Consider the following 26,697-nt stretch of genomic DNA (forward strand, 5'->3'; position numbering starts at 1 on the left):
CATGTAAAACTGTCAACTTAACGATATAGATTCACACTTGAAGCGAATGTCATCCAAGTTAAATTGATCTACTTTGTTTCATAGACCTGACCTGGGACAACATCTATAACAAATCGTAGGTATCAGTTAAATCTATCGCAAATCTTTTCGTAAATTTAACTTAGCAACAAACTGTTTGTTCAGTATATATGACAACATCACTTTACCTGGACATGGGTTTAGTGTGCACGCTTTTGTTTCATTGTGTGTTCCACTACAGTCGCCGCCGCCATATTTCGGGACAGGGTTGCTGCAGTTTCTGCCTCGGGTCACGTGACCTGTCCCACACGTGACGTCACATCCGCTCCACGTGGTCCACGATGTCCAGCCTCCGTCAACTGTCAAAAGTATCATAATAAACACTATGATGGTACATACATGAAAATATGTCATCATCATCATCATCGTCATCAACATCTTCATCAACATCATCAATAACAAAACTACTTTCACTACTTATTCAACGGAAGCCTTACAATTACGTTTTCTTCAATCTTGGTCGCCTTTTTTGATTGAGGTGTATTTCCTATTCTCTATCATATTCAATATATAGTCAATTATATCTGTCACCGTAACGGTAGACATACAAACCCGAAAATGAATGTCATCTAAATAAAAAAATATCTTTTTTGCTTAATAGACCAGGCGAGTCACAAAAACATTTATAACACACAAAAGGTATGAAATAAAATATATGGCAACGTTGTGATGTTTTCTTAATTTAAGCTTTGTAGAAATGCGTTTTGTTCAGTAAAGATTGCAATATCGCTATACCTGGACAGGGGCTTAGTGTGCACAATTTTGTTTCATTGTGTGTTTCACTACAGTCACTGTCCAGATTAAATGATCCTGGTAGGAAATAATATAACATATCAAACGTTTACCGAAAAAGGACCTCCGGAAAGTTTTTCAAGATGGCCTCCAAGATGGCCGCCAAAACCTTTTTATGATCATAACTATGTAACTATACACTCAAATTGGATGATGTGTGTGTCTATTCCCAAGTTTTGGGGGTCAAAGAACACTTAAAGATCTTCAGCAGACATAGTGTTAGTTTATTATTTTACACAGAAATCATACATGGCGTCCAAAAATAACCACAGCCACAATAAGAATTACCACAATTCAATAACGTTTAACTCAAAAGTGATGATTTTGTTTATGTCAAACGCCATAGTTTTGTAGACAAAGAATTGTTGAAATCACTAAGCAGTTGAATAATCATCAAATTCCAATTGATGAAATTCAGTTTTCAACTATCACCTGATACACAATCACCTTTGTCAATAACATTTGTCTCAAAACGCTGTCGGTGTCGTCCTTCTCGTCTTCAGTTCAGACCTTTTGTGAATTGTTGGGATTGTCACAGTTTGACGAGGGCCACAAACTCCAGTGCAGTGGAGTCAATAGCGTCGTAAGTTGCATAAAGAGAATTTTCATCAAGCAGATCAGTTACAATGGATGATTTTCAATAGTTCTTCAAGTGCAGCATTGCTTTGGGTCATAATTGGAATAAATTGGTCGTTTTCCTGTTTCCATCCCTATTCGGTGGGTTTCAGAGTATTTGCCCTATCCATCCATACCATGATTTGATAGTATACGCGTTTGCTATGACATACTGTTGCAAGTGATATTGGGGGTAGTCGCTCAGGAGTGACACACTTTTCGGCAGTTACCACTTTCTTTGTGAAAAAATAACGGCGCCGTGATTCTTAGGAATCATTGGACTTGCCATTCAACAGATCTATCATCAAGCATTTGTCAAGATTCGATATTTTCTATGGAGACTTGTTTTGAAGGAGAAATGAACTGGCACATTGCTTAATGATAGAACAAGGTTGTATTTATTTCCGCAAGACTGTCTTTTTACCGACGCCGAAAATCCTTTAAGTTGAATTTCAACCTGTATAAGCATGAACAAAGAGCAGCTCATTGCACATAACGTCTCCTAAAAGTTTTTAAAACTGATTAATAGTATACACTGTGTGTTCCTTTGACTGTTTGTTTAAATCTGAGCGGAAGAAGATGGTCTTATTGTCTCTTTCGGAAAATTGCAGGAGCAAGATCAGCAAATCTGTATCCTCTGTATCCTCGCCGATTGAAGTTGTGGTGCTACGACGGGATCATTCCACTGTTGCTTTTACAATATCAACTTCTGCATCCGCTGGTGACACAACGACATTACATCCCCTTTTAGTCAAAGCTGTGCTGATCTGAGCAATCATGCCTGCGTTCTTTTTGTTACGAGACAAAAAGTCCTCACTTTTACGTTAGCATTCTGCTCCTTTGGTGAAATTCACAATAGTGTTCACGTTTTTTTCATAGTCTCTGGTGTGTGTTGTCTTTGACAGAAGGACCGTCTTCGTAACGATCGAACACCAAATTTGCTTGTAAATAATGCCTTACATTTAAACCTGCATAAGACTCGGCTATTGCGTTCTATATGTATGTGCCGCCATTTGTCCGTAGTAAACGATGAAGCAAAGAGCCACCATCAAGCACGTAACAATCTGTTTAAGGAATACAGTTCATTCCAGCCTCACTTGATCAGCATGATCTCGAATCGCCTAAATGATATGAGGCTTATCTACTTTACGAGGTGTGTTATTGGCTTCAAAGAGGGCAAGAGATTGGGGGCTCAGTTTATACGACAAAATGACTTCAAGGGAAAGATCTCCAGATTTTGACACTAGCATTAAACGTCGTAACTAAGGGAAGAATCAATAGCACGGTCTTAAGAAAACTAAACAGCGGAGCTATTCCCAAGAGTTTTGGCTGCTCTGTCTTTTCTCTTAAATTTATAACCAACTGCCGACTTTCCTATGATACCGCTAATGATCTTGTTCCCAACCTCCTGAAATGCATACAGGTTCACATCTGACCCAGCCATAATCCCATTCACCGAGTAAGATCAGCTGTATAGGGCCAGCAGGTTGTAATCTTTTTCTGCATTTTCTCGAGATCAGAAGCATCTATTTTGCGTCTCAGATTGGTTTTTGCGTTGTGGACTTGTAATATAGACTAGGTGAGTGTAATCCGGCACTGCACTATTGTACTTGGATGTTACAGGTGCAGATAGGGTACAAAGGTTTTGCATTTCCTCGGTCTTCCCACTGCAATGTGTTAGACCACCTTCTCTTTCATAATGTGCACAATTGTATTTTTCCCATAGACAGTATTCAGTATGTTTTTTAGACCGACTCCTTCCATGCGGGATCCTATGGACCCCAGCAAGTTTATGAGCAGAACAATGTTTTTCAGACAATAACTTTGTGGCTCATTAATGATGATTTCGGCAGCCTTCAAATACAATGATTGGTCAAACGTTACAATGGTGGGAAGGTTGTGCTTCGTTGCAAGGTTACAAACAATGTCAAATGTTGAAAGGATGCACGATTTGTCCCAAGAGTACATATTGATCATAAGCACGACTTTGACTGACGACTGACCAGGGTGCTGGCTTCCCTGATGCAAAATATGCGCGTTCTCTGCCAATTCGGCGTTGCCTGCCTGGAGCTGAAGGAGACTTCCAACAAAATAGCGACCCTTTTGTCATAATCTAGAATATCGGCAGGTCCTCGAATACTACCTCATGACAAACATACCTTGCCAACCAGTACTCAAAGATAGGATTTTTTTTCTTTTTTCTAGTGTTCAGTTCTGAGGCCTGTTCTACGTGGAATTAGAAAGTTCGCCCGTGTACCGAGAGTGATCGATGAAATGACACCATCTCATGAATAGCCGTTTGCGTTTAAGTTTGCACTTTGGGCATTGTTAGCAATCATTTGGACGCCATGTTGAATTTCTCTTTTACGAAATAGACTTTCATAATTTGTTATTATCCTAATGTGTTGCCCCCCCCCCCCCCCCTTACCGAAACCTTAATAAAGACACCAAAATATTTAAATTTGTGTGGATAGTCACATAGTTATCATCATTAAATGGTTTGGGTTGCCATCTTGGACGCTATCTTTAAAAAACTTTCCGGTGGTCCAATTTTGGTAAGCTTTCGATATGTTACAAAGGACATTATATCATACCAGGATCAGTTAAAATACCTTTTTTAGCAATTATTTGGGGTAGGGTGGTATTTCTTCATTTAATGATCCGACTAATCTTCCATAACATTCTATACATAGTCAAAACAAAAATACTTTTGTTGATCACTTGCCAAACTGTGACCGTTACAATAGACATGCATATATCATATATAGCGATGGATGTCATCCAAATAACATTAATCTACTTTGTGTTATGGATCATGCGCGTTATAAAAAATATTTATAACAAACAACAGATATCAGTAAAAACTTTTGTAACATTGAAATATTTTTCTATTTGAAACTATGTTACAATGTTGTTGTTGTTTGTTTTTTGTTGTTTTATTTTGTTGAGGGTACCGCATTATTATACCTGGACAAGGGTTTAGTGGGCACGATTTTGTTTCATGGTGTGATCCACTGCAGTCGCTGCCGCCATATTTCGGGACCGGGTTGCTACAGTTCCTGTCGCGGGACATGTAACCTGCACCACACGTGACGTCACATCCGGTCCACGAGGTCCAAGATGTCCAGCCTCCGTCAACTAAAAAAGTGAAGCGTATGTTTTTCCTTCATATAACGACATGTTAATTATGTGTTATTTTTATATAACTATGTACTGACTTCCCTATAAATAATAACTAAACTGGCATAAGAAATTCTTACAGATTTGGGACAATGACGAGTTTTAACTTCTTACTAATCATAAGTGTCATTTTCTTCATACATTGTTTTGTAATTTCCCGTTTGTAGTCAAACCTGTACAGGAAAAATAGTAATTAATCCAAATCATACCATATGTGAGGATGGAATAAAATAAGATATGCTGTGAACCGGTCTAATTGCTGCGCAGAGCGTTTTTATATATGCGCAAATCTAAACAAACGCTCTCCGTGGAGATTTAGCATTATTTCAACGATATTGCAAAGCTTGATATAAGCCGAAAAAGAAGACATTTTCGAGATGAGAAACAGGGCCGGATTAAGCTGTTTAGGGGCCCAAGGCTGCATATGTTACAGGGGCACCCTTTCCTATGGCCGTCTTCTGTATATTGAAAATCATACTTGATACAACGACAAAGATCAGAAAGCGTGCATTTGTACACCATTGACAGTTAATTATACACTTGGGAGCTTTTCTAACGCTACACTTTTCAAACTTGAATATCTCACTACTGAGTTAAGATTTTAATTCAAAATTGTACATATAATCATTTGATTATATTATAAGCAAAATTACGATAAAATCATTCATCAAAGACAATCGGGCGCTTTTGCACGTTGTTAGGTGTGTTTTTATCTCTTTGCACATGGAAATGGTGAAACGCGATATAAGTATAATTGTATTTCATTTTTTCATTTAAGTTGGGTTGATACACTAGGAAGACATAAAATTGATTTAAAAATCAAAATGTCTCGTGTAAACATTTAAGAGCGCAACCGCGCATTCGTCATGTTGCAGACAACCTTTCCCACTTGCTTAAGCATCAGATCGTCACGGATGAATGATGTCATCGTTTGCTTTCACATGCTGTGGTCAAATGATCACCTGTACACTTTTAAATCAAAATAGTTAATAATAACTGCGTTATTTCAGTTTGAAAAATGTTGCGTTAGAAAAGTCATCAAGTGTAGTACAACGCTATGACATTACAATTTAATTTCTATTTCATCATTCTACGTGAGTTTTTACTCCAGGAAAACATAATATTAATTTAAAAAATATGGCTCGTATGAATTGCTCAAGAGCGCAATGTTGCAATCCGGTCGGTCATTGAGACGTGTAAGAAAATGCGTTTTACTTTTCACATTATTTTTTTACGCTGTAAGATTTTGTGAAATTTACTTTTTCAGTGATCTTTTTAATTTGTTTTGATTGACATTTTAATTTTGATCAATTTCAACTAAATTTACATGAAGTATTAGATATGTGTTGAATTAGTCTGAGTCGAAATTTCAACAAAATTCATTATAAAATATAGGAGCTTTATTGATGTGATTACGTGTTGCGTAAGAAAAGTCTCCAAGTGTATATATATCAAAACAAGTTAAAGAATGTATAACTATTGTATTAACTGAACTTAAAATAATGTTACATGTAACAGATTCCAGCCTATAAGTTTCTTTTACGACACTTCAGCTGGCCCAATATCACCGATCAGCTGTGTTACGTTGCCCAATGCTGTCAATCTTTCCAGATTCATGGTGTTCCAAAGATAGTTTATCACGCGTGATTATGTTAAACAAGAGCACCGCCTTGCGGGTGCAGACCGCTCATCTATTTTACTTTTTAAAGGTGAAGGGAACTATCTCAATACTTCAATAAAAAGATGGATGGGTGGGGTGCAGAGGGTGGTATAGTGTGGGGGTGTGGTCATTTATTACATTACCTTCCAAAAATAAGAAATAAGAATGCAAAAACAAAATAAAAATATTTTTTTTTAGGGGGGGGATTCTTGGGTGGGATAGTTGGATGGTCTTTCAAAAATAAAATAATAAAAATAAATATTTTTGTTTTTTAACCATGTTTCCAAAAAAAAATATAATGGGGGGGGGGGGTAGGGTGGGGTCGGGGGGGATGGTATTGTGTGAGGGTGTGGTCATTTATAAGATGATCTTTCAAACAAAAAATTAAAAACTAGTGACCCGAAAATCAATAGGGGTCATCTGCGAGTCATGATCAATGTACTTATGAAGTTTCATGATCCTAGGCGTAAGCTTTCTTGATTTATCATCCGGAAACCATTTTACTGTGTCAAGTCACTGTCACCTTAACCTTTGACCTAGTGACCTGAAAGTCAATAGGGGTCATCTGCGAGTCATGAGCAAGGTACCTATGAAGTTTCATGATCCTAGGCGTAAGCGTTCTTAAGTTACCATCCGGAAATCATGTTTCTAAGTTGAGTCACCATGACCTTTGACCTAGTGACCTGAAATTCAATAGGGGTCATCTGCGAGTCATGATCAATGTACCTATGAAGTTTCATGATCCTAGGCATAAGTGTTCTTGAGTTATCATCCAGAAATTATTTTACTATTTCGGGTCACCGTGACATTGACCTTTGACCTAGTGACCTCAAAATCAATAGGGTTCATCTGCGAGTCATGATCAATGTACCTATGAAGTTTCATGATCCTAGGCCGAAGCGTTCTTGAGTTCTCTATCCGGAAACCATCTGGTGGACGGACGGACATACTGACATACGGACGGACGGACATACGGACGGACGGACCGACATGTGCAAAACAATATACCCCCTCTTCTTCGAAGAAAAATGAAACATGGGGAACAGCACACTAAGAGCGAAACTTATTATTTATTATTAGCGAAGATAAATGAAGCTTTTTTAACTGCGCAGTGAAAGCGACACTGTGATAGAAAAATCTCAGCAAAGTCAAACAAAGCAAGGGTGACAGCGTAGTAGAAGCGGCAAGTTATCTAAAACCATTAGCGTCGATACTGGTCAACACAACAAAAGGAATAGAGTGGTAGAAACACCATTTGGTGATAAAACCGTCCGCTAAAATCCGTTACATAAAATGAGGGGACAAGCGTTGTAGTCTTGGTACTGGTGAGAACATTCCAACAGATGAATGAAACATGGGGTACAAGGGTAACAGATCTATAGAAGCGGATTTGGTTATTAAACCCTCAGCGTTGGTAGACACAATCTGACTCGTGGCTTTCGACCTGAACACGGGTTCTGCGTGCATGGTACAGTCTCTTGGTGACTTCCGGTGCAGTCGGCATGTCCGGTGCTGCAGTGTCGCAGTCGATTCTTACTTCCGGTCCCACACGTGACCGAGCACGGCGTCTCAAACCATGCGGACCAGGCTACAACGTGGAATGTAATCTTACGTTTATTCGCTGTCACGCTTTTTATAAGATACAAACCACTATACTGCAAACGAAACATTATGTGCGCGTAGTTTGATATATGCCAATGAATATCAGAGCAATAATATCCTATATATAATTTTGAGTCAATTAATGAATTAATGTTTTTACAACAAACTAAAGTTACAAAAGAACTTTTTTTTCAAACTTGTACCAATGAACATCGAACAATACTAAAATATATACATTATTTTCTGTCACCTGACTACAAATAACAACAGAGCATTATATAACATAAATATAAAATTATGCGGCCGTTTTCCATCTTCCTCTGTTTATCTTATTTCATCTGATTCCCCTGTTTCCTCTGTTTCATGTCTACTTATATGGTATACTTTAATAGACCGGCAACCGCAAGTACACGTTGTTTCGGAGCACACCTTGTACATATTTTTACTCGTATGTAGGTTTAATTGCATTTATTTGTAAATGAAATGTTTAAAAAAATAAGATATGGCAATTCGAACTATCCTACAACAACAAATGTATTCGAACCTGGGCATGTTTTCCCGGTATAGCACCTGGTGCTTTCTAAGGCAAGTCCTAAACACGGGCGTCCCCCTGAAGCTGGCGCTGGGTTTGAGCAGGTGCGCCTTCTCTGTGCGTGACCATCACCGCATGTGACGTCACAATTAGACCATGACGTCCAATCTGACCAACTGCCATCGACTGCAATATCCAATAAGTAAATGTATACACAAAAACGGGAAAATGTGTATAGTAAAACGTGTGTTTAAGTTTTGGAATTCTAAGGCGTTCATTCAAGAACACATTACAGAAAATATATAAAACTCACTACATTAAAAAAAACTCCTAGTCAACAAACTGACTATTTAAATGTTGATCAAAACGTTTATTTCTTAAAATGTACAAGTATTCTTATTCTCCCATTATAATACGGGAAATTGGCATATCGTAAGTTATTTTATGAATCATATTCACAAGTGCATGTTATTTTTTGTACAAAAACCTAAACAAGGATTCATTGTGCATGATGTCGTCTGTTTGTCATCCCCGGTGCAGTTATGACCACCTTGCGCAGGCGCGGGATGCGAGCAGGTGCGCGTTCTTGTTGACTGTCCATTTCCGCATGGGACGTCACATGACGACCATGATGACCAGATCGTCCAGGCCCCGTTCACTGTTGGATGAAATGGATGTTTAAACACGGACTCCAAACAAAGGTTTGTTTATATTATTTTGGCATAAGCAGGACACGAATAACAAAAAATATATAGTTTGTGCACGTCACTAATTTGCCTATTACTTATGAAACGGTGAAAATCGGTACAATAATCTATGTTTTGTCAACATTTCTTTACATATGCACCACTTAACCTAGACCTCACGATAACTCTGGATAACGTTGTTGTTATTATAATTGCGACTACGGATTCTGCTTACAACGATACAAAAATAAATCATGGTTATATCTCGTGAATGTAGGCAAATTATTACTTCACTTTCGTTCACGAAGTAAAATATCAGACGAAATAACGGTAATTATAACAAAATTTATTCTCAACAACGTTTACTATTTGAGCCTTGTTCTGAGAAAACTGGGCTTAATGTATGTGCGTAAAGTGTCGTCCCAGATAAGTCTGTGCAGTCCGAAAATGACTGAAATCAAAGGACACCCTTCGACTATTGCCGAAGACTAATGAGTCACTGGTTAATTACTTTCCATTATACCACGGTTTTTAACAAGAACACATTGTGCACAGCATTTTCGACAGACTGAGTTGTCTTTTTGTTATATCCCCGTACAACCATTTTCGGATATTCTCAAGGGTATTCCAGCAAAAAATATCAGCTATGCTCAAGTCATGATATTTTTGTTGTTGAATGACAATACAACAAATCATTGTTACAAAGAAATGAAGCTTTCTTATGTAGTTTACCAACACTTAATGGCATCTGTTCTGCTCCACATACATAACTTTCCACACTGTTTTCATTATGCCAAACTTGACACTAAGAATGTCCTATTCTTTAACAGTTGTTATAATGAATTTAAAACGTTATAACATATGATCCGATGGACGTTAACGTTTAATTTCCATCAACTGTGACGGATCTTGAGCATATAATGGGCAAATAAGTACATCTTTTTTCTTCAACGTCCAGGTATACATTGTTAAGGACTTTGAGACCATAGGGCCAGTAGTTTGTGGTTATAGGGTCTTAATGAAGCCTAAAGCGTTATATGTTTCTGAAATTCTGAAAAAAAAATATGTATTTCCGTGACTGATCGAAAAAGGTGGTTATTGAAAAACGTGGTGGGGAAAAGATGTATGTTATATCATATTCATGTCCATAAGTCACTGAGTATGGTCAATGAAAGTGGAATTTGATATAAAAATGCACTACAACTTCAGTCTCTAAATACAGCTAAAATGTGACCAAAATGCAGAATTTACGTTTCATTTTCAAAATTGTCTAGGTGGAGGACCTCCAAAGCCCCCGATTGCAGGAGAAACATCCCCTCCCGCACATACCACCTTTTCCACTTCGTCGCTCAATAACAATCGTCGAAGGCAAAAATTCGCACCCCCCCCCCCCCTTTTCAAAACCCTGGCTACGGGCCTGGATCAGGAAGAACAGACGTAGAATAAAAGAACGGCGAGGCAAGCCATATTGTTGTGATATAAAGCAGTTGACGCGTAGAATACAAACAATCCCCGTCGTTATTTTTTTTAATTCTAAGCATGTCGTTATTTTATTTTAAGCGTGAGCGTATATTCCAAACCCACAAGACATTAACCTGCTATTGTCGCTTTATCTTTCAGCATATACACATGGTATTTACCCGGACATGAAGTTAGTGTACAGGTGTTTCTCTCGCTGGAGCTACCGATACATATATGGCCGCCGTGCGCAGGCGCCGGATGGTTGCACGTGCGCGTACGTGTCACGTGACCACTGCCGCATGTGACGTCACACGATGACCACGCGCTCCAATTAGACCACTGGCCGTCCACTAGAATATTAAATAGTGTTTAAGATAATAAACTGCAGAATGACTTTATGAAATATTTCCATTTAGTGTCTTCACTTCCTCAAGACCCAAACTAAGAAGCCAGCCAACATTACCAACATTTGTCTATGAGCTTAATAAGCATAAAATACGTGATATTGTTGTTTTTCTAAATACACCATTGTTCACCAAAAAATGATACCAACGAAGTATTTGAAAACTCGGTTTAATACTTTGAACGCATATATGTATTTATCGTTATTGTGTATTAACATATATCCACACATAAAGATTCGTGCAGTCGCGCGTTCGGGTCACGTGCCCTGTCCCACACGTGACGTCACATTTCGACCAAGATAGCCAGTGAGTCCAGTTTCCATTGACTATAAAACATACAAATTTAGTTTTCGGGTCACGTGGCCTGTTCCACACGTGACGTCACAGGAGGCAACTATTTTGTCATTGAAATGAGTAAATAATACTTTCTTACAGAGATTTGGAAATTTTCTTCATATAATTGCTTTGTCTTATTAAATTTGGAATCGCACACAATGTTTTAGCCTACGTACCTATCATGTTACGAGAAGTTAATGGAAAAAACACACACTTTTTGACAAATGTTCAATACGAAATCCTGTTGATGTTCTTTATTAAATGATAATATGCATAACCGCTACGCGGTTTGTTAGCTTCAGGTAGATAAAAATAAACGACATATACGCAATATAGTAAAAATTATGAAATTATTAAGCCTAATAAGCTCAGTAAATTTTCTGGCCGAAGAATTCGTATTAGCATTTGCTTTATATATGTTAATAGCATGTCACATTAAGTTATTTTGCCTAATAAACTACTTTAAAATTACTATAAGAGCTGTAGAAAATATATCAAATCAGAGGGTCTAACAGCGTTAGTGGTTCTGTTATTAAAATAATAGATTCGTAAATTGTAACGCTTACATACTTGGACATTCAGGTCGTGTGCAGTTCTGCGTTTCCATCGCTACCCCTGGGCAGTTGTTACCTCCGTTCTCAGGAGCGGGATGAGAGCACGTGCGCTTCCGTGTAACGTGACCGCTAGCACACGTGACGTCACAGTTTGACCAGGGCGACCAGGGTGACCAACCTCCATGGACTAGATTAGAATAAAGAACTAAGTTCTTTATAAAATAGTTTAAACACTATTTATTTAGTTATTTGTAAACACGTGTAAAGGTATAATAAAAACATCCATAATGCCATCGACATGATATGTTGAACACTAAGACTGCAATGTACAATTTGTGAGAATTTATAAAATAGCTGGAGTAGTATGCTATGCCTCTCTTCTGAAGTTTTACATTTGTTAATTCAACGTAAATGACCGTACCCGGATGTATGACGGTTCTATTGAGGTTCCACGTGTCCCAATTGCAGAGGTTGGTGTCGCAGCATTTCACATCCCACGTTTCTGGCGGCTGGTGAGGATAGACGTGATCGATCAAAAACCTGCACGTCTGTTAAAATAGAGTATGAAATTAAAAAAAGGTTTTGAATTATATGAATAGTCGGTCACAATACCCACTTTTAAAATACAATACATCAAATACGGTTGATGGTGAATCTATTGAATAACCTGTATTAGTGTTGCTGTAAGAATCTCTCAAAGGGCATAGTTATGAAGTTACGAAATGCAATCTCGCCCTCATCCCCATGATCACTAATAAGACATCTAAAGATTCAGCTATAAGAAAAAAGTAACTATGGAAACCAACCGCTGACTTTATGCATCCGAGCGCTTTTCCGGTCGCGCCATGCTTCATCACACACGACTGAAACAGAATTTCTGAGATCTAAGTACCAGAAGCCCGTATAAGTAAACATCTTATGGACGCACGTGTTGGAAATCCACAACTTACAGAATTCAATTAATATCTCAAATATTATAAAATTTAGCTACGTAATTCAAACCAGCAAATCACATTCAAAAATCATACAAACTATTTAAAATATCGTTTCATCTATGGATGATATATTAAACAAATAATACGCGCTTGAAACGCATTTTTTGACATTAGTTTTAAGAAAAATGGGTATTTTAAATAAAGCGTTGTATACGTTGCTTCAATTGCCCTGTAGTTATGTTAGACATAGCTTTCAACGGTGACGGTGAAGAATGTATTCACCTTTTTCTTGAAATTGTAATTATTTAATAGTATTCAAACCATTATAGTTCTGTTAATTTATACATTTAATGGCAATAATGAAAAAGCTATGAACGTTACTGTGTGTTTGGGTCTGTAAAACCACATTTATTGAACTTAAAGATAAAGATTCACGCAGTTCTAAACGTGTCGTTTAAACCACTCCATACAAAGAAAATCGTTAAATGTAAAGGTCGAAATAGATAACACACATGAAAATGTTCCCATTCTTTGTCGCGTTATTGAATTTGGCTTAAATTACCAGGCTTGCCTTATTCAACGTTTGGTTATATTATACGTAAAACAATGTATCTATAGAACCCACCCCCCCCCCCCCCCCTCCCTCACCAATAACAACATAACACTTGCGTAGTATAATATTTACGAATACTTATTAAGGAAAACCACTTGAGATTGGTTTATGGAAGACTGAAATAGCAAACAACGTACTTCTATTGACGCAGCGGATTCAAATGTTAATTTCGTAGGTATTTCCATAAACGCAGCCTTTTAAGATGTAATTGCGAAACTAATTTCCTATTGGCTTCTTATATTTCTGACAATACATGAAAATAAAGCATGTATTCATGTTTATTTAGAAACGCTTGCTCAGTACAAGCATTTTCCAAAAAAAAAATAAACATGTGCTAATTTTTTGGCTAATATTTTGTAATGAAAGGTTTCAAACAGATACACACGAATTAAGTTTTGTTTGTCATCCAGCAATGATTGAAATAAGGGTTATGAAATGACAACATTATGTTTTGATGCATATGCTATCAGCTTCCTATCTTTGCAGACTGCAGCGTTCATAATACGCACCTCCAATGTTTTGTCACACTGAGCAATGTCAGGACATTTGTCTCCCACGGCTATGTCTCCGCATCCGTAGCATTTTAGCACTGATCTTGGGTCACCTGGATAGTCATTAGAAAATATATTAGGTATATCATCAGTTTTTTTCGCTTTTGTTTCCTTTTTCTATATGTTTAAGATATTCATAAAATATTGATGAACAAACTAATGGCAAATGCTTTAACTATTCACGTTTAAATACGCTTCGAAAAGAGTATTAGATGGAATCAATGCTCACTTGAGTAGATAACGGTTCATGTGAAAAGTGAACATCGCATATCGTTTTGTTATTGTTACTATTGAATTTCTCTGTTGACTGGTGCACGGAAACACATGAATATCCTCTTCCACGGCCAATCAAACTCATCGGAAGAACAACTAAACAGGCAATCCACAAGCCAATATACATCATAGACAAAAATTTAAGTTGGCGCAAATTTTACACAAACATGGAACAACACATCCCTAAAAAGACAAGTTATATTCGGGAAAAGAAAACAATCTAAGCTTATATGAAACACCAAAAAGCTCGACACAGGCGAAATGTCTATCGGTCTATCTGGCTTTCGCTTCTAGGCTAGCTCAGGACGAAAGCAGTTACAAATATATTAATAGAATGCTCATATATTTATAGAAAGCGCCAACTCACGATACAGTAACGAATAATCCGCTCGTATCAGAGGCAGAAATTACCGTAGAGTGTGGAATTAGTATCTGTATTATATTTATTATTTGTATGTTAATGATGCTGTTCTGTTTACCGTAAAAATCCGAGCCACACCCTCGCGTGTTGCATATGTCCGAATAACAGCACTCAGAACACACTGCGTCACCGACTGTAAGGTTTTGGTTGGCACACGTCTGCCAAACAAAACTAACATGATTATTGTTTACATGTATTTGGAAACAAAAATCTATAAAGACATGTATATTAAAAAAAAATAATTAAGATTATAATAAGACAAACAAATAAAATAATAAAAGTGTTTAGTTATACAATATATAATAAATACAATTTATTTATACAAATAAATGTGTAGTGCGGAAGTCAGGTAACCTTTGTGGGCATTTATTTTTTCCAAACATCATTATGAAAAGAGTAAAACAAACGTGTTCTCGTAGGTAAAATAACACTGTTCTTATTTAACCCATTTATGCCTAGCGTCTAGAAAAAATGGCCTCGGCAAACAGCGTAGACCCAGATGAGACGCCGCATAATGAGGCGTATCATCAGGGTCTGCGCTGTTTGCTTACAGGAATTTCTGTAAGAAATATTCTAAATATAGAAATAAATATACTAGACATCCCTAATTTTGGAAATAAATTGATCCAATTAAGAAGGATGGGAGAGTCCACTAGGCATAAATGGGTTAATTGAGAATATTGCACGTTGAAAAGTGTCAAGCCTTTAGACATGTTTGTGTCTACAGCATGTCAGTGGCCTACTCCATATAATTGGCACAATAACGCGTTGATCAATGCACATACCTACTCCGTACAATGGGCATAAATAACTAGGCGACCAATGAACGTATATATTTCATCACAATTGGCACAAATAATGAGGTAACAAATGTACGTACCTACTCTTTATAATTGGCACAAATTACAAAGTTGCCACTGTACGTAGGTAACCCGTGTTATTGACATAAATGACGAGATAGTCGAAGAACGTACGTACCCCTTGTAACTGCACAAATAACAAGGTAGCCGATGTACGTACCTACTCTTTATAATTGGCACAAATAACGAAGTGACAATATACATACTTATTTCTTTTAATTGCACAAATAACGAGGCGACCGATGCACGTACGTTCTCATAATACTAGTAGGTGACCAACGTACGTAAGTATCCCTTATTTTTGAAACAAAGAACGAGGTAGCCAAAGTTACCAATCTATTCCAAATAACTTGCACAATTAACGAGGCGACCCATGTAAGTACCAACTCTTTTTTAATTGTTGCAAATAATTTAAAACAAATAATTTAAAATTGGAACATGTTTTGAGGTGAACAATGTACCCTTTGGTTTTACATTGTACTTTTGGTCTTTTACACGTATGACATAATACCGTTGGTTAAACACCGTAAGCAAGTCAAATTCCTCCTGAGCAAATCGTACTAAAATACTCGTTATGGCATTTGTCAAAATATGAGTAAGATCAAATACACAAATTGTCACATTTTGTTTTTTCGATAAGCCACTGTGCGACATTTTGTCGTTCTTATATGTATATATCAAACACTTATTTCGCGGTTAAATTCGTAGGCAACAGTGGTGAAGCCATGGTCTATTGGCCGAGAGTCAATGAATAGTCTTAATTAGTTTTACTTACTGAGATCTTCCTGCAACCGGCGGAGAACTGCGGCGATCCGCCAAGTGTCGTCAATGTCCTGTCCACATAGCACGCCTACATCGTCAAACAAAGTTAAAATTATTATAATTAGTTATACTAGTGGTGTTGGTGGTGGTGGTGGAGGTGGTGGTGGTTGTGGTGGTGGTGGTAGCGGCGGCGGAGGCAGCGGCGGAGTTGGCGGCGGAGGCGGCGGTAGTAGTAGTAGAAGAAGTAGTAGTAGTAGTAGTAGAAGTAGGATTAGTAGTAGTAGTAGAAGTAACAGTAGAAGTGGTAGTAGTAGTAGTAGTAGTAGTAGTAGTAGTAGTAGTAGTAGTAGTAGTAGTAGTAGTAGTAGTAGTAGTAGTAGTAGTAGTAGTAGTAGTAGTAGTAGTAGTAGTAGTAGTAGCAGCAGTAGTAGTAGTAGTAGTAGTAGTAGTAGTAGAAGTAGTAGTAGTAGTAGAAGTAGTAGTAGTAGTAGTAGTAGTAGTAGTATAATAAGTTGTTGTTGTTGTTGTTGTTGTCGAAGTTGTTGTTGTTTTAGTAGCAGTGATTGTGGTTGTTCTTGTTGTTGTAGCAGTTGTAGTAGTAGTAATAGTAGAAGTCGTTTAGTAGTAGTAGTTGTTGTTGTTGGTGGTGGTGGTGGTAAATTAGTAGCAGTAGTTGTTGTTGTTGTTGTTAATTATGGTAAATAAAATAGAATTTCAGACGTCTTGTTACCTCATCGAGGTTACACTCTACTATCGACGAGCAGTGCAGCAAGTCCGCTGCGCGACCACAGTTAAGGCAGGCTATCCCGTCAGACCCTAAGGAATAAATTGATGTTTCTTTTCGTTATAACGAACGATACCATTATTTAAAAGTATGAACATTAATATACTCAAAAGGGAAGCATTATCAACATTCACTTTTAAATCTTGACCACTCTTTTTTTTTGACAATTCAGAATGTTTCACGGTGAAAAGACATATATCCCTTGTATAAAATATTTCAAATAAAAAAATCAGGCAACAAAGTACCTTCTCCCTTTTGGAAGTTATATTGGATCACCTAGAATTGTTTCAACTTTTCCACACCTTTCATTTAGAAACTAATTGCAAGAAAGTCATACATTCCTTACATAAAAACCTAATTACCTATAGATGCTCAGAGGCCGTTGTTCACAGTTTCGAGCATCATGTATAGTTAAACATAAACAAGATAAGTATTGATGCAAAGCATCACAGGGCGTCGGGAATTTCAGTGTAAAAGGCACTCAATGAAGTTACAAGGAACGATTTCTTTTCTACTGTAAATATTAATATATTGGCCGATTATTTTAAACAAAATAGAAAAAGATTCCGGTATAACCATTATCTATGTTTTTGTGTTATAACCCCCAAATAACCATTATTTATGATGTTTGTTATAACCCCCAAATAACCATTATCTATGATTTTGTGTTGTTACTCCCAAATATTTCATAGTTCATTTTATTTAAATTGGTTTCCCTTTTTTACTGGTATCCGTGTGCAGTTTTCATTAATGGAACAGAACTGTGTAGGTTTTAAAAAATCTGCTTCATCTTGTAAGCGTAATTTCATATTTTTCTCAACTTCAAGGGGAGATGATTCTGAACTTATTCTTACGTTGCTCATTTACGATAGGGGTTTGGTACTCATTGCTATGAAAACAATGTAAAAGTTTTGAAAAAAAAATTGAATGAAAACTGTAAATTGTATAAAGAAGCTGCATTTCACAATACTTTGAAATTCAGTAAAAGATCATCATTTTCAATAGGGTTCGAGTAATACTGATTTAAAACACTTAACAAGTTTGGAAAGATTCAGACGAAAGTTGTGAAATCTTTTAAACAAGTGGAAATTGTTTATTTTGTCAAATTTTCTAGAAAAAATTCTGGACTTATTGTCACGATATTTCTCATTTTAAATGAGGTAAAAATGCTCATTGATATGAAGACACTGTCTGTTTGGAAAGAATCTGATGAAAAATGTTGACATAATCACCTCACCAAGCAGTTTTTCACTTTTATTTTTAAATTAAAAGAGACATAATTCTCATGGCACGATATTGCTCATATAGAGTTTGGGTTGGGTCCTCATTGATAAAAAAAAACTTTGAAAGTTTGGGAACAATCGGATGAAAATTTTGGACTTCGAACAAGGATTTCAAAATTTTTCAAATTCTAAGGAAGATAACTATGGACGTAATGGTCGGATAATGCTAAAGGGCCCATAACACCTGGATAGTAATACGTGTCGCGCTACGCGCTCTATATGTGGTTATTATAAAAAAAATCCGAGGAGTGCTTGACTCTAGGGAAACTGGTTGCTGGGACACAGCTCCTCCTTGATAAGCGGCTGCTTCCTTTATCGCAACTCATTGTTTCAATCAATAATACGTGTCGTGTTTCGCGCTCTATATGTGGTAGGGATAGGCCTATGATAGACAACCATAAAAATACATGTATAATAGATGTGTTGTTTGCATTTGTTTGTTTATATAAAAACAGGTGTATTTTTTATAAGATATTTAAGTGATGTAAGAAATTTTAATTAACGTTGTCACCACGTTGCATCCATTAATTTTAATAAAAATGTCCAATTGTAGTAAAATGGATTTTAAAATGTCTACGTAAAATAAAGCTTTATTATATTTATTAACCTGACTGAAAAAATTGTCAGCCGCCGAACTGTTCCGTTCGTGCCGGAACCCGGGATTGAACCGGGGGCCTTTAGATGACTGTTGCGTAAACAACTTCAGTCTAACGCTCTCCCAACTGAGCTATTCCGGCTGACATTTACTTATGTACTGCTATTTGGTGAAGTTGTGTATAGCGATCGTTATTATATGTCTATTAATAAACTAAAACATTGTACGTTTTCGTACCACTACGCCTTCCAATAAACTTGCTTGCGCGATAGGTCGTCAAATATCGTACTACATTGATTCTCCACTAAATAAAGCAAATTAGAAAAACCACAAAATATATATATATATATTTTGATCATGTTTTGTTTTTATACAAAACATCATTTGTTTTTATACAAAAAATCATTTGTTTTTATACAAAACATCATTTGTTTTTATACAAAACATCATTTGTTTTTATACAAAACCAGAAAGTTTCGCGTATTTGCCCAGTCCTTGTGATCTTTCCCCTGTAATCAGTCGTGGATCAGTTATTAATTAAAAGAATTAGCTTTGCATTATTGGCAATAATTGTTGTAATAAATGTAATAGGCACAAATGCAGTACTTATTTACACTAATTTACACACAAAATCACCACTATGCACGATATTCTTAAAACAAAAATATAAACATAGATCCGTAAAATAACTTCTCCTCCCAGAAGCGAAAAAAAATACATAACATACTAGTCGCCGCCCTCCAACGAGATGACCCGTTGACCATGAGAGGAATCTATGCACGTACAGTGCGGAATACATGGCGAAGAAAAGTTGTTCGTTTCCACTAACCCGAAAAAACCTACTTTTTGGACCGTCACTAATGGCAACATAGGTACCGTCTCTAAACTTGGTCTTATTTTATGTTGGTTTTTACTATTCGCTAGTGTTACTAATGAGTTTGCGATCATTTGGCTACATTCGATTGTATTCGCTGCATTAGCTATGAATTAGCAAACACCAACTAAAGAACAAATGAGTCTCGTTCTAAGAAAACTGGGCATAATTCATGTGCGTAAAGTGTCGTCCCAGATTATCCTGTGCAGTCCACACAGGCTGATCCGGGACGAGACTTTCCGCCTAAATTGGATGATTTTTGCTAAGAAGAGACTTCATTTTAACGAAATATGTCATAAAAGCGAAAAGTGTCGTCCCTGATTAGCCTGTACGGACTGCAATGGCAAATCTGGGACGACACTTTATACGCATGCATTATGCCCAGTTTTCTCATAACACGACTCAAATGTTAAATAAATAGTTGAAAGATGGCTTCGTGTGAATGCACAATCTGAGTCCTGCATGTGGAATATAACACGTACATCAAACAGTATTTAACAAAAAAACAATGTTTAATCGACCCCCCGTTGTTTAGATGTTTCTGAAAACAAAAGACATGATCTTTCATATTTAAGGTGCAAAATAACTTGTTAACTGCTTAGCAACGGTACGAATCATACACGACAGTTGCCCCTGAATACACTCACTCCGAATATTCAAGGTGATCAACGCAAAGAAAGTCGATATCGCCACAATCAATTAATGGTATATTGAATAGTATTAAGAAATATAAAAATTTACGAATAAATAAAAATCGTGGTGTTTTTTTTTCATTTTTTGTGTGTGTTCTTTTTAGTAAAAAGTATATTACCTGACAAAAATGACATCAGTATCGAAGTCACGGCGAACAGATAACCTAGAAAAGAATCATGCAGGCGTAAATGATGTAACGATTCAGAACATTTTAAAATGTTCAGACTGTAGACACAAATTAACATACACGAGTCAAAATGTATGTCGAAGTTTTGGAAGATGTAGTGGTTTTATAAACAAACTTTATTTCGGCAATGCACATTTTAAAGTATTCAGTACAGCAATGTATCAGTTGTAAATTCTAGCGCAAGATTTTAGAATCCAAAAAAATTACTTCAAATCAGAAGTTATCTCTATCTTCGTTCATTGGTCAAATAAATATTACATCGTTTTAGGTGTTACTGAGCTTGGTATGATTGTCGTTTATATGGTTGACATATTTTTCTTTTTCAATGTCATTGAATATGTTTCCTACCAAACCTAAAATGTTTCAGGATCAACATCAATCTCCACGCAGAGTTGTCGTTCTATGCTCTCACAAACAATCTCTGCAATCTCTGCCATCACAAGAAAACCCAACCAGATTTGGTAGGATTTTATTTTTTATTTAAGTATGTTCCCCATACGTTATATACGTCACACATCACCCGAGCTTGATATTTATAGTAATGACTAACATCATGCACACGACCGTGTTTGTATTGAATGTGACACACTAAAAGTATTGTCTATGTTAAATAAAACATAACCAACTGTGACGGACTGATAAATCATGTCGTTAAATAAGTCTGACGATCCGAAGCATTACCTAACGATGAGGATAGGAATGAGTCGTCAACGAAAATTTTAGAAGCCTTGAAAGTACCAGAAATAATAGTTAATAGAAATAATATTTGAGTACCATAAAAAATATGTAGTGTTTTTATGTCCCCCACCCACTATAGTGGGGGACATATTGTTTTTGCCCTGTCTGTTGGTGTGTTTGTTTGCCCCAACTTTAACATTTTGCTATAACTTTGGCAATATTGACTTCATATTTTGCATGCATGTGTATCTCATGAAGCTGCACATTTTGAGTGGTGAAAGGTCAAGATCAAAATCATCCTTCAAGGTCAAAGGTCAAATTAATAGCTTCAAAGCGGCGCAGAAGGGGACATAGTGTTTCCGACAAACACATATTTTGTTTTATTATGAAAACAGGTGAAGACATTATAAACACATATCTTTCTATAATTAATGTAATAGTTAGTTTTATTAAGTTTGTCCAATAAATAATTTTTATGATTTCATATTCATGCATTTTAGCAAGAACTGATTACGAGTTCTTATTTATTCATGTGAATACGTCTATTATAATAAACATTCAACATGACAAACTGTGTCAGTGCACAGGTATTGGCATTAATAAGAACTGTCCTGCTTCTTGCTTCATCTAACCCGGCATTTGTTCGAATGGAAAGGATGCGTACGAATATATAACTATGAAATTGTATTGTGTGCCACACATTAGGACTCTGCGCAAACTTAAAGTGTTACCTGTGACCTTGATATGAATAACGGTTTCTTATCGCGCGACACATCGTACAGATATTATTATTATTATTTGTTCAAATTTATTTGAAATCCCATAATGAACGACAAACATATTATCAATATTATCAATATGAGTCGCGTTCTGAGAAAACTGGGCATAATGCATGTTGGTAAAGTGTCGTCTAGATTAGCCTGTGCAGTCCGCACAATCTAATCAGGGACGACACCTTTCGCTTTTATGACATTTTTCGTTTAAATGAAGTCTCTTCTTAGCAAAAATCCAATTTAAGCGGAAAGTGTCGTTCCTGATTAGCCTGTGCGGACTGCACAGGCTATTCTGGGACGACACTTTACGCACATGCATTATGCCCAGTGTTCTCAGAACGCGACTAATATAGGAATATGCACACAGTTTCCACAGTGACATTACCCGAGTTACATGGTTGATGCACGCGACACGTGGTGTTGGTATGCCAATTTATTTCAAAATCCCAAACGCACGACGAGGTAATGAGTCGGACACAAACATTTACCTTTGCAATATGCATATAAATTATATGCGAAATATCCAAGTGCCCACTGTGACTTTGACATTGAAGGTTTTTGCCTGCGATATATATTTTTATGATCACGTGAGCAAATTTATTTAGACATCCCGTAGTGCATGGCAAAGTAAGGATGCTGCAAGCGTCACGTAGTCTTGATATGATGATCATTTGTGCCCTTTTTAAATCCCAAAATTTATAACCCAGTCATTAGTCGGATGCAAAATATCCCCCCCCCCCCACACACACACAATTACACAAACACGGACAAGGTTAACTAAATGCCATTCCCTCCATTATCATGGCGGGGGAGGGGCATGAACCAAGTTGATTGCCAATTGAAATATTACTTGTTGACTTTAAGATGACACGTATAACCGACAAATACTCGCATGTCAAGAAGGTGGTTAGATACTACTTCCTCAATATGTGTTCAAATAAATGAACGATAATTCGTATTTATGCAGTCAGTTAAGATTCTCATATTTGAATACTTTTTAACATTATCCACTAGATGTATTAGTTATATTCTTATTTCAACTTATATTATATAAGAAAAGCTCACACTACAAGAAAAAACATGATAGCATTTTTTAACTGAATAGTTGACATACACATGTTTCGTCATGATTAATTGATTAACCCGTCACTGTTTTCTCTGATTATTCAACGGAGATTTTGAGTGATGATTCCAACAACTTAATTGAACGTTAATGTTCTTAAAATAAATATCATCTTAAAAAAATATGTTTCACTATATATTCGTTTGGCTAAAAAAAATTAATTACACTTAATTTTCAAATTTTAACATATCGTTATCGTTTCTTGAATATTTTTTAATAATAGAAAATACATCTCCATCATACCACAAGCTCTTAATCAATGCTGTTACAATTCGTACAGGTTTGGAGAGAACCTAATAACAAATTATAACTCTAACGCAAATAGGATATTTATTCACCTGGTTTCAGATTTAATCCCGACATTGTCAAAGCTTATTTTATTTTATTTCATTACTATCTTTTAACAACTGTCCTGTGTCTCAGAGTCGGAAATTAAACAATGTCGGTCAAAGAACGCATGTCGTGCCTAAGGCGTAATAAAATTGTTAGTTTCTACTAAATCGACCGAAGCTTTTTTCTGCCTACCCTTAACATTTGTTTTGTTTTTTCAGCTTGAGTTTTCGATCCAATTTGCTAAATTCGATATATTTTGGTTAACCCATTACCACTTAGATAAGTATTTTTTACGCATTTGTAATCCCTTAGAAAGTCAAATATAACTTAAGACCTCTCTTACTAGATTCAAGTTTTAAAGGCTTCATTTCCAATCCTTAGATACTGATGAGCAGCAAACAGCATAAAACCTGAACAGACTGCGAGTTACTCGCAAGCTGTTCTGGTTTTGTGCCGTTTGCGCATAGCCATTTTCACCTTTACTTCTGAGAGGGAAAAGGACAAGTTTGAGAACATCTTGCTCTATCTGATATATGTGCGCTTCATTAACTTTCAATTTACTTAATTACCAACCGAAAGAGATTTTCTTAACGTCTACATATCATAACTTGTGTTGGCCTATAGAGTCAGGTCATTTATACGTCAATGTAGCCGTGACAAAGTGCCCGGTTTTGATTCTTATCAATGTGAAGAAACGGCAACGTAGATACCATTGTATTTCGCACGTGGTTACGGCATAAAAGGGAAAACTTCGATGTAGTATAACTTAAATTCTGGCGTTGTGTGAAATGAATCTTGCCGATTATGACAAAAGAACATCAATGCAATTCAAAATTAATGCCGTTTTAATTGGTTACATGTGCACATTATTTAAGTGGAAAAACGCCCATTGTTATTACTCGCCAAACCCAGTACTTTTACAGACATAGTAACGATTTGAGTTATTCGGTGCTGCTAATCAAATGTGAATAATAGGATGTTTAATCTTCCATCTAAAGGTCTGTTGCTAGTATCTGGTTTGTAATGATTTCTTTTATATATCATTACGCGACAAAACAAGAATTTTCACATGTTATATCACTACTAGCGATTATTTTTAAGTCTTGCTTGCACCCTCTGTATTTTGTCTGATCGGTTTAATCCTTGATTACGTATAAAGAGAAACTTCGAGGGTGCAATCTAGAGAACCGTTTTGTAGTCATATTTTTCGGACCTTAGATATTTCTTTGGAATCTTCCGTACTTGTTTTTGAAGTTAAGATACTTACATGATTGCAATTGTGATAGTTCTGCAACAAACAAAATCAATTAAACATTACCCTGCTTTATTAAGCATTTTACTCCTACTAAAACAAGAAGTTTTTTAACCGTGATTACATTTGATCAGCGTTGAGTATTTTTTTATTTATTTCCCGGAACATTAAACTAGACTTTTTTGATAGTGCAGGCTTTCGTTAAAACAATGCAGAAAATATCAGAAAACGACGTATTACTTAATGAGAAAAAAATTACTTGCTAAAAAGGCTGAGTAGTGAATTGCCTTTTTATCATAATTGCGTGTGTGCATATTAGAACATCGGGTTTTTGGTCTGTTGAAATAACAAATTAAGTAGAACAAGATTCCTATTTTGGTGATAAATAACACACAGGCCGAACACGAATCTTTGATTGTTGCTTGTCTGCGATATTGTATTCTGTCTTTTTCGTCCCGTTGCGTTTCAGCGCACCACATTACATTACGTTCTTATTATATACTTCGTATGATTTTTTTGCAGCATCGGTAAGATTACACGAATATTCATATAACGGTTTGAATATTGAAACATGTGCTTATATCGACGGAAAAAGTATGAACGAACTCTTTATAATGCAGTCTTTTATACGTGTTTCAAAAGTTGTTTTGAAATCTGCATTTCGGTCGTGCGTGGCATGTCTAGCGATAGATAACATTGTAAACCTGTGATGAAAATACACCACATCTCTGTGGAAGATCTTAGGCGTAAAAACACGATGTTTGTTTCATGTAACCCGACCGACCCTAAGTTTTGAGCCGATCCTTAGCTCATTGTTTTGGTATTTCATGTTACGTTTTCGGTCATTTTTTTGCTAAATCACTATTATAACAATTAAGATTGCGATACATGTTTCTACATTCGATCATATACACTATATTGGCATTAAGTTATGTATAAACAATAATAAAAATACTTTTTAATGAAGATTTGGAAGAGTTCTGTATGGCATTGCATATTTTAATCTAATTGATTGGTAATCGTACACAAAGTTTACGACACAAATTTTAGCAGACCTACCTACCTTACCGTTATGGCTAGCTAGTGGACACATATGTCTGATTTGGCCTCATAGTATCCTGTCGTTATAGAACAGACTATAAAGCAATTTTTTCAGTATAACGGTGCACGTTGTGCCACTAAGAGGACAACATTTCTCAATTAAATAATCGATAATTGCAGACATGACTCAAAATTCGCCCTTACTGTAAGAAGGTTAATTTAGTTAGGAATGGACACTCAGAAACACACATTATGTAGCCTTCGATGCGAAAAGACCCCGTAAACTTCGAAAAATAAAAGACGTTGCAATGATAATCTTAATACGTACCATGAGCCGGACTTACTAACAAAACTAAAAAGCGGTCGCAAAATATACTGGAAGACAAAGATAAATGATTAAATAACTCAAATTGAAGAGGATGACTGATTTGACATGACTGTCAGCTATTAAATTATCGCGGCGGCGACCAAAACCTTTCAGCCCCACTGTCGACTCCCTCGGATTTAATGACAAAGCATTTGACCATACAAGTTTCAGCGCGAAATCGACTATGTCTAAATATGACTGCACCGTATGTACATTGATACATGTATGTAGAAACAGAAAGATGAGTAACGGTGTAAAATATTTCTTATTATTTACGTCATAAACCAAATGGTACAAAAGAAACTGGATATGCAATCTTTAATACAGTATGACATTAGTGCATAAAGACTAATGTATCCTCCAATTTAACCTTGTTAAAAGGACCGGATATATGGAGTA

The 26,697-nt window shown here is 36.3% G+C and overlaps 1 protein-coding gene and 1 non-coding gene across 22 annotated transcripts in view; both read right to left on the reverse strand.

Annotated features, from left to right (window-relative positions):
- LOC127837303 (SCO-spondin-like) overlaps positions 1-26,697 on the reverse strand; it is a 192,545-nt gene that overhangs the window by 92,764 nt on the left and 73,084 nt on the right. For 8 of the 21 annotated variants that reach the window (XM_052364239.1, XM_052364229.1, XM_052364227.1 and 5 more), the window contains one exon: positions 207-317. The exons of 3 other annotated variants lie outside the window; for them this stretch is intronic. In XM_052364239.1, the coding sequence (XP_052220199.1) occupies positions 207-317 (111 nt within the window). Of the gene's footprint in view, positions 1-206; positions 378-4,452; positions 4,624-7,769; positions 7,914-26,697 lie in introns of all 21 variants that reach the window. 10 more of the 21 variants (XM_052364240.1, XM_052364231.1, XM_052364223.1 and 7 more) reach the window with 6 other exon arrangements.
- Positions 19,030-19,119, reverse strand: Trnaf-gaa (transfer RNA phenylalanine (anticodon GAA)). Its single transcript is given in 2 exon segments — positions 19,030-19,065; positions 19,083-19,119. It is a non-coding gene; the product is annotated as a tRNA-Phe (tRNA).

Source organism: Dreissena polymorpha, chromosome 7, assembly GCF_020536995.1.
Source record: "Dreissena polymorpha isolate Duluth1 chromosome 7, UMN_Dpol_1.0, whole genome shotgun sequence".
NCBI lineage: Eukaryota > Metazoa > Mollusca > Bivalvia > Myida > Dreissenidae > Dreissena > Dreissena polymorpha.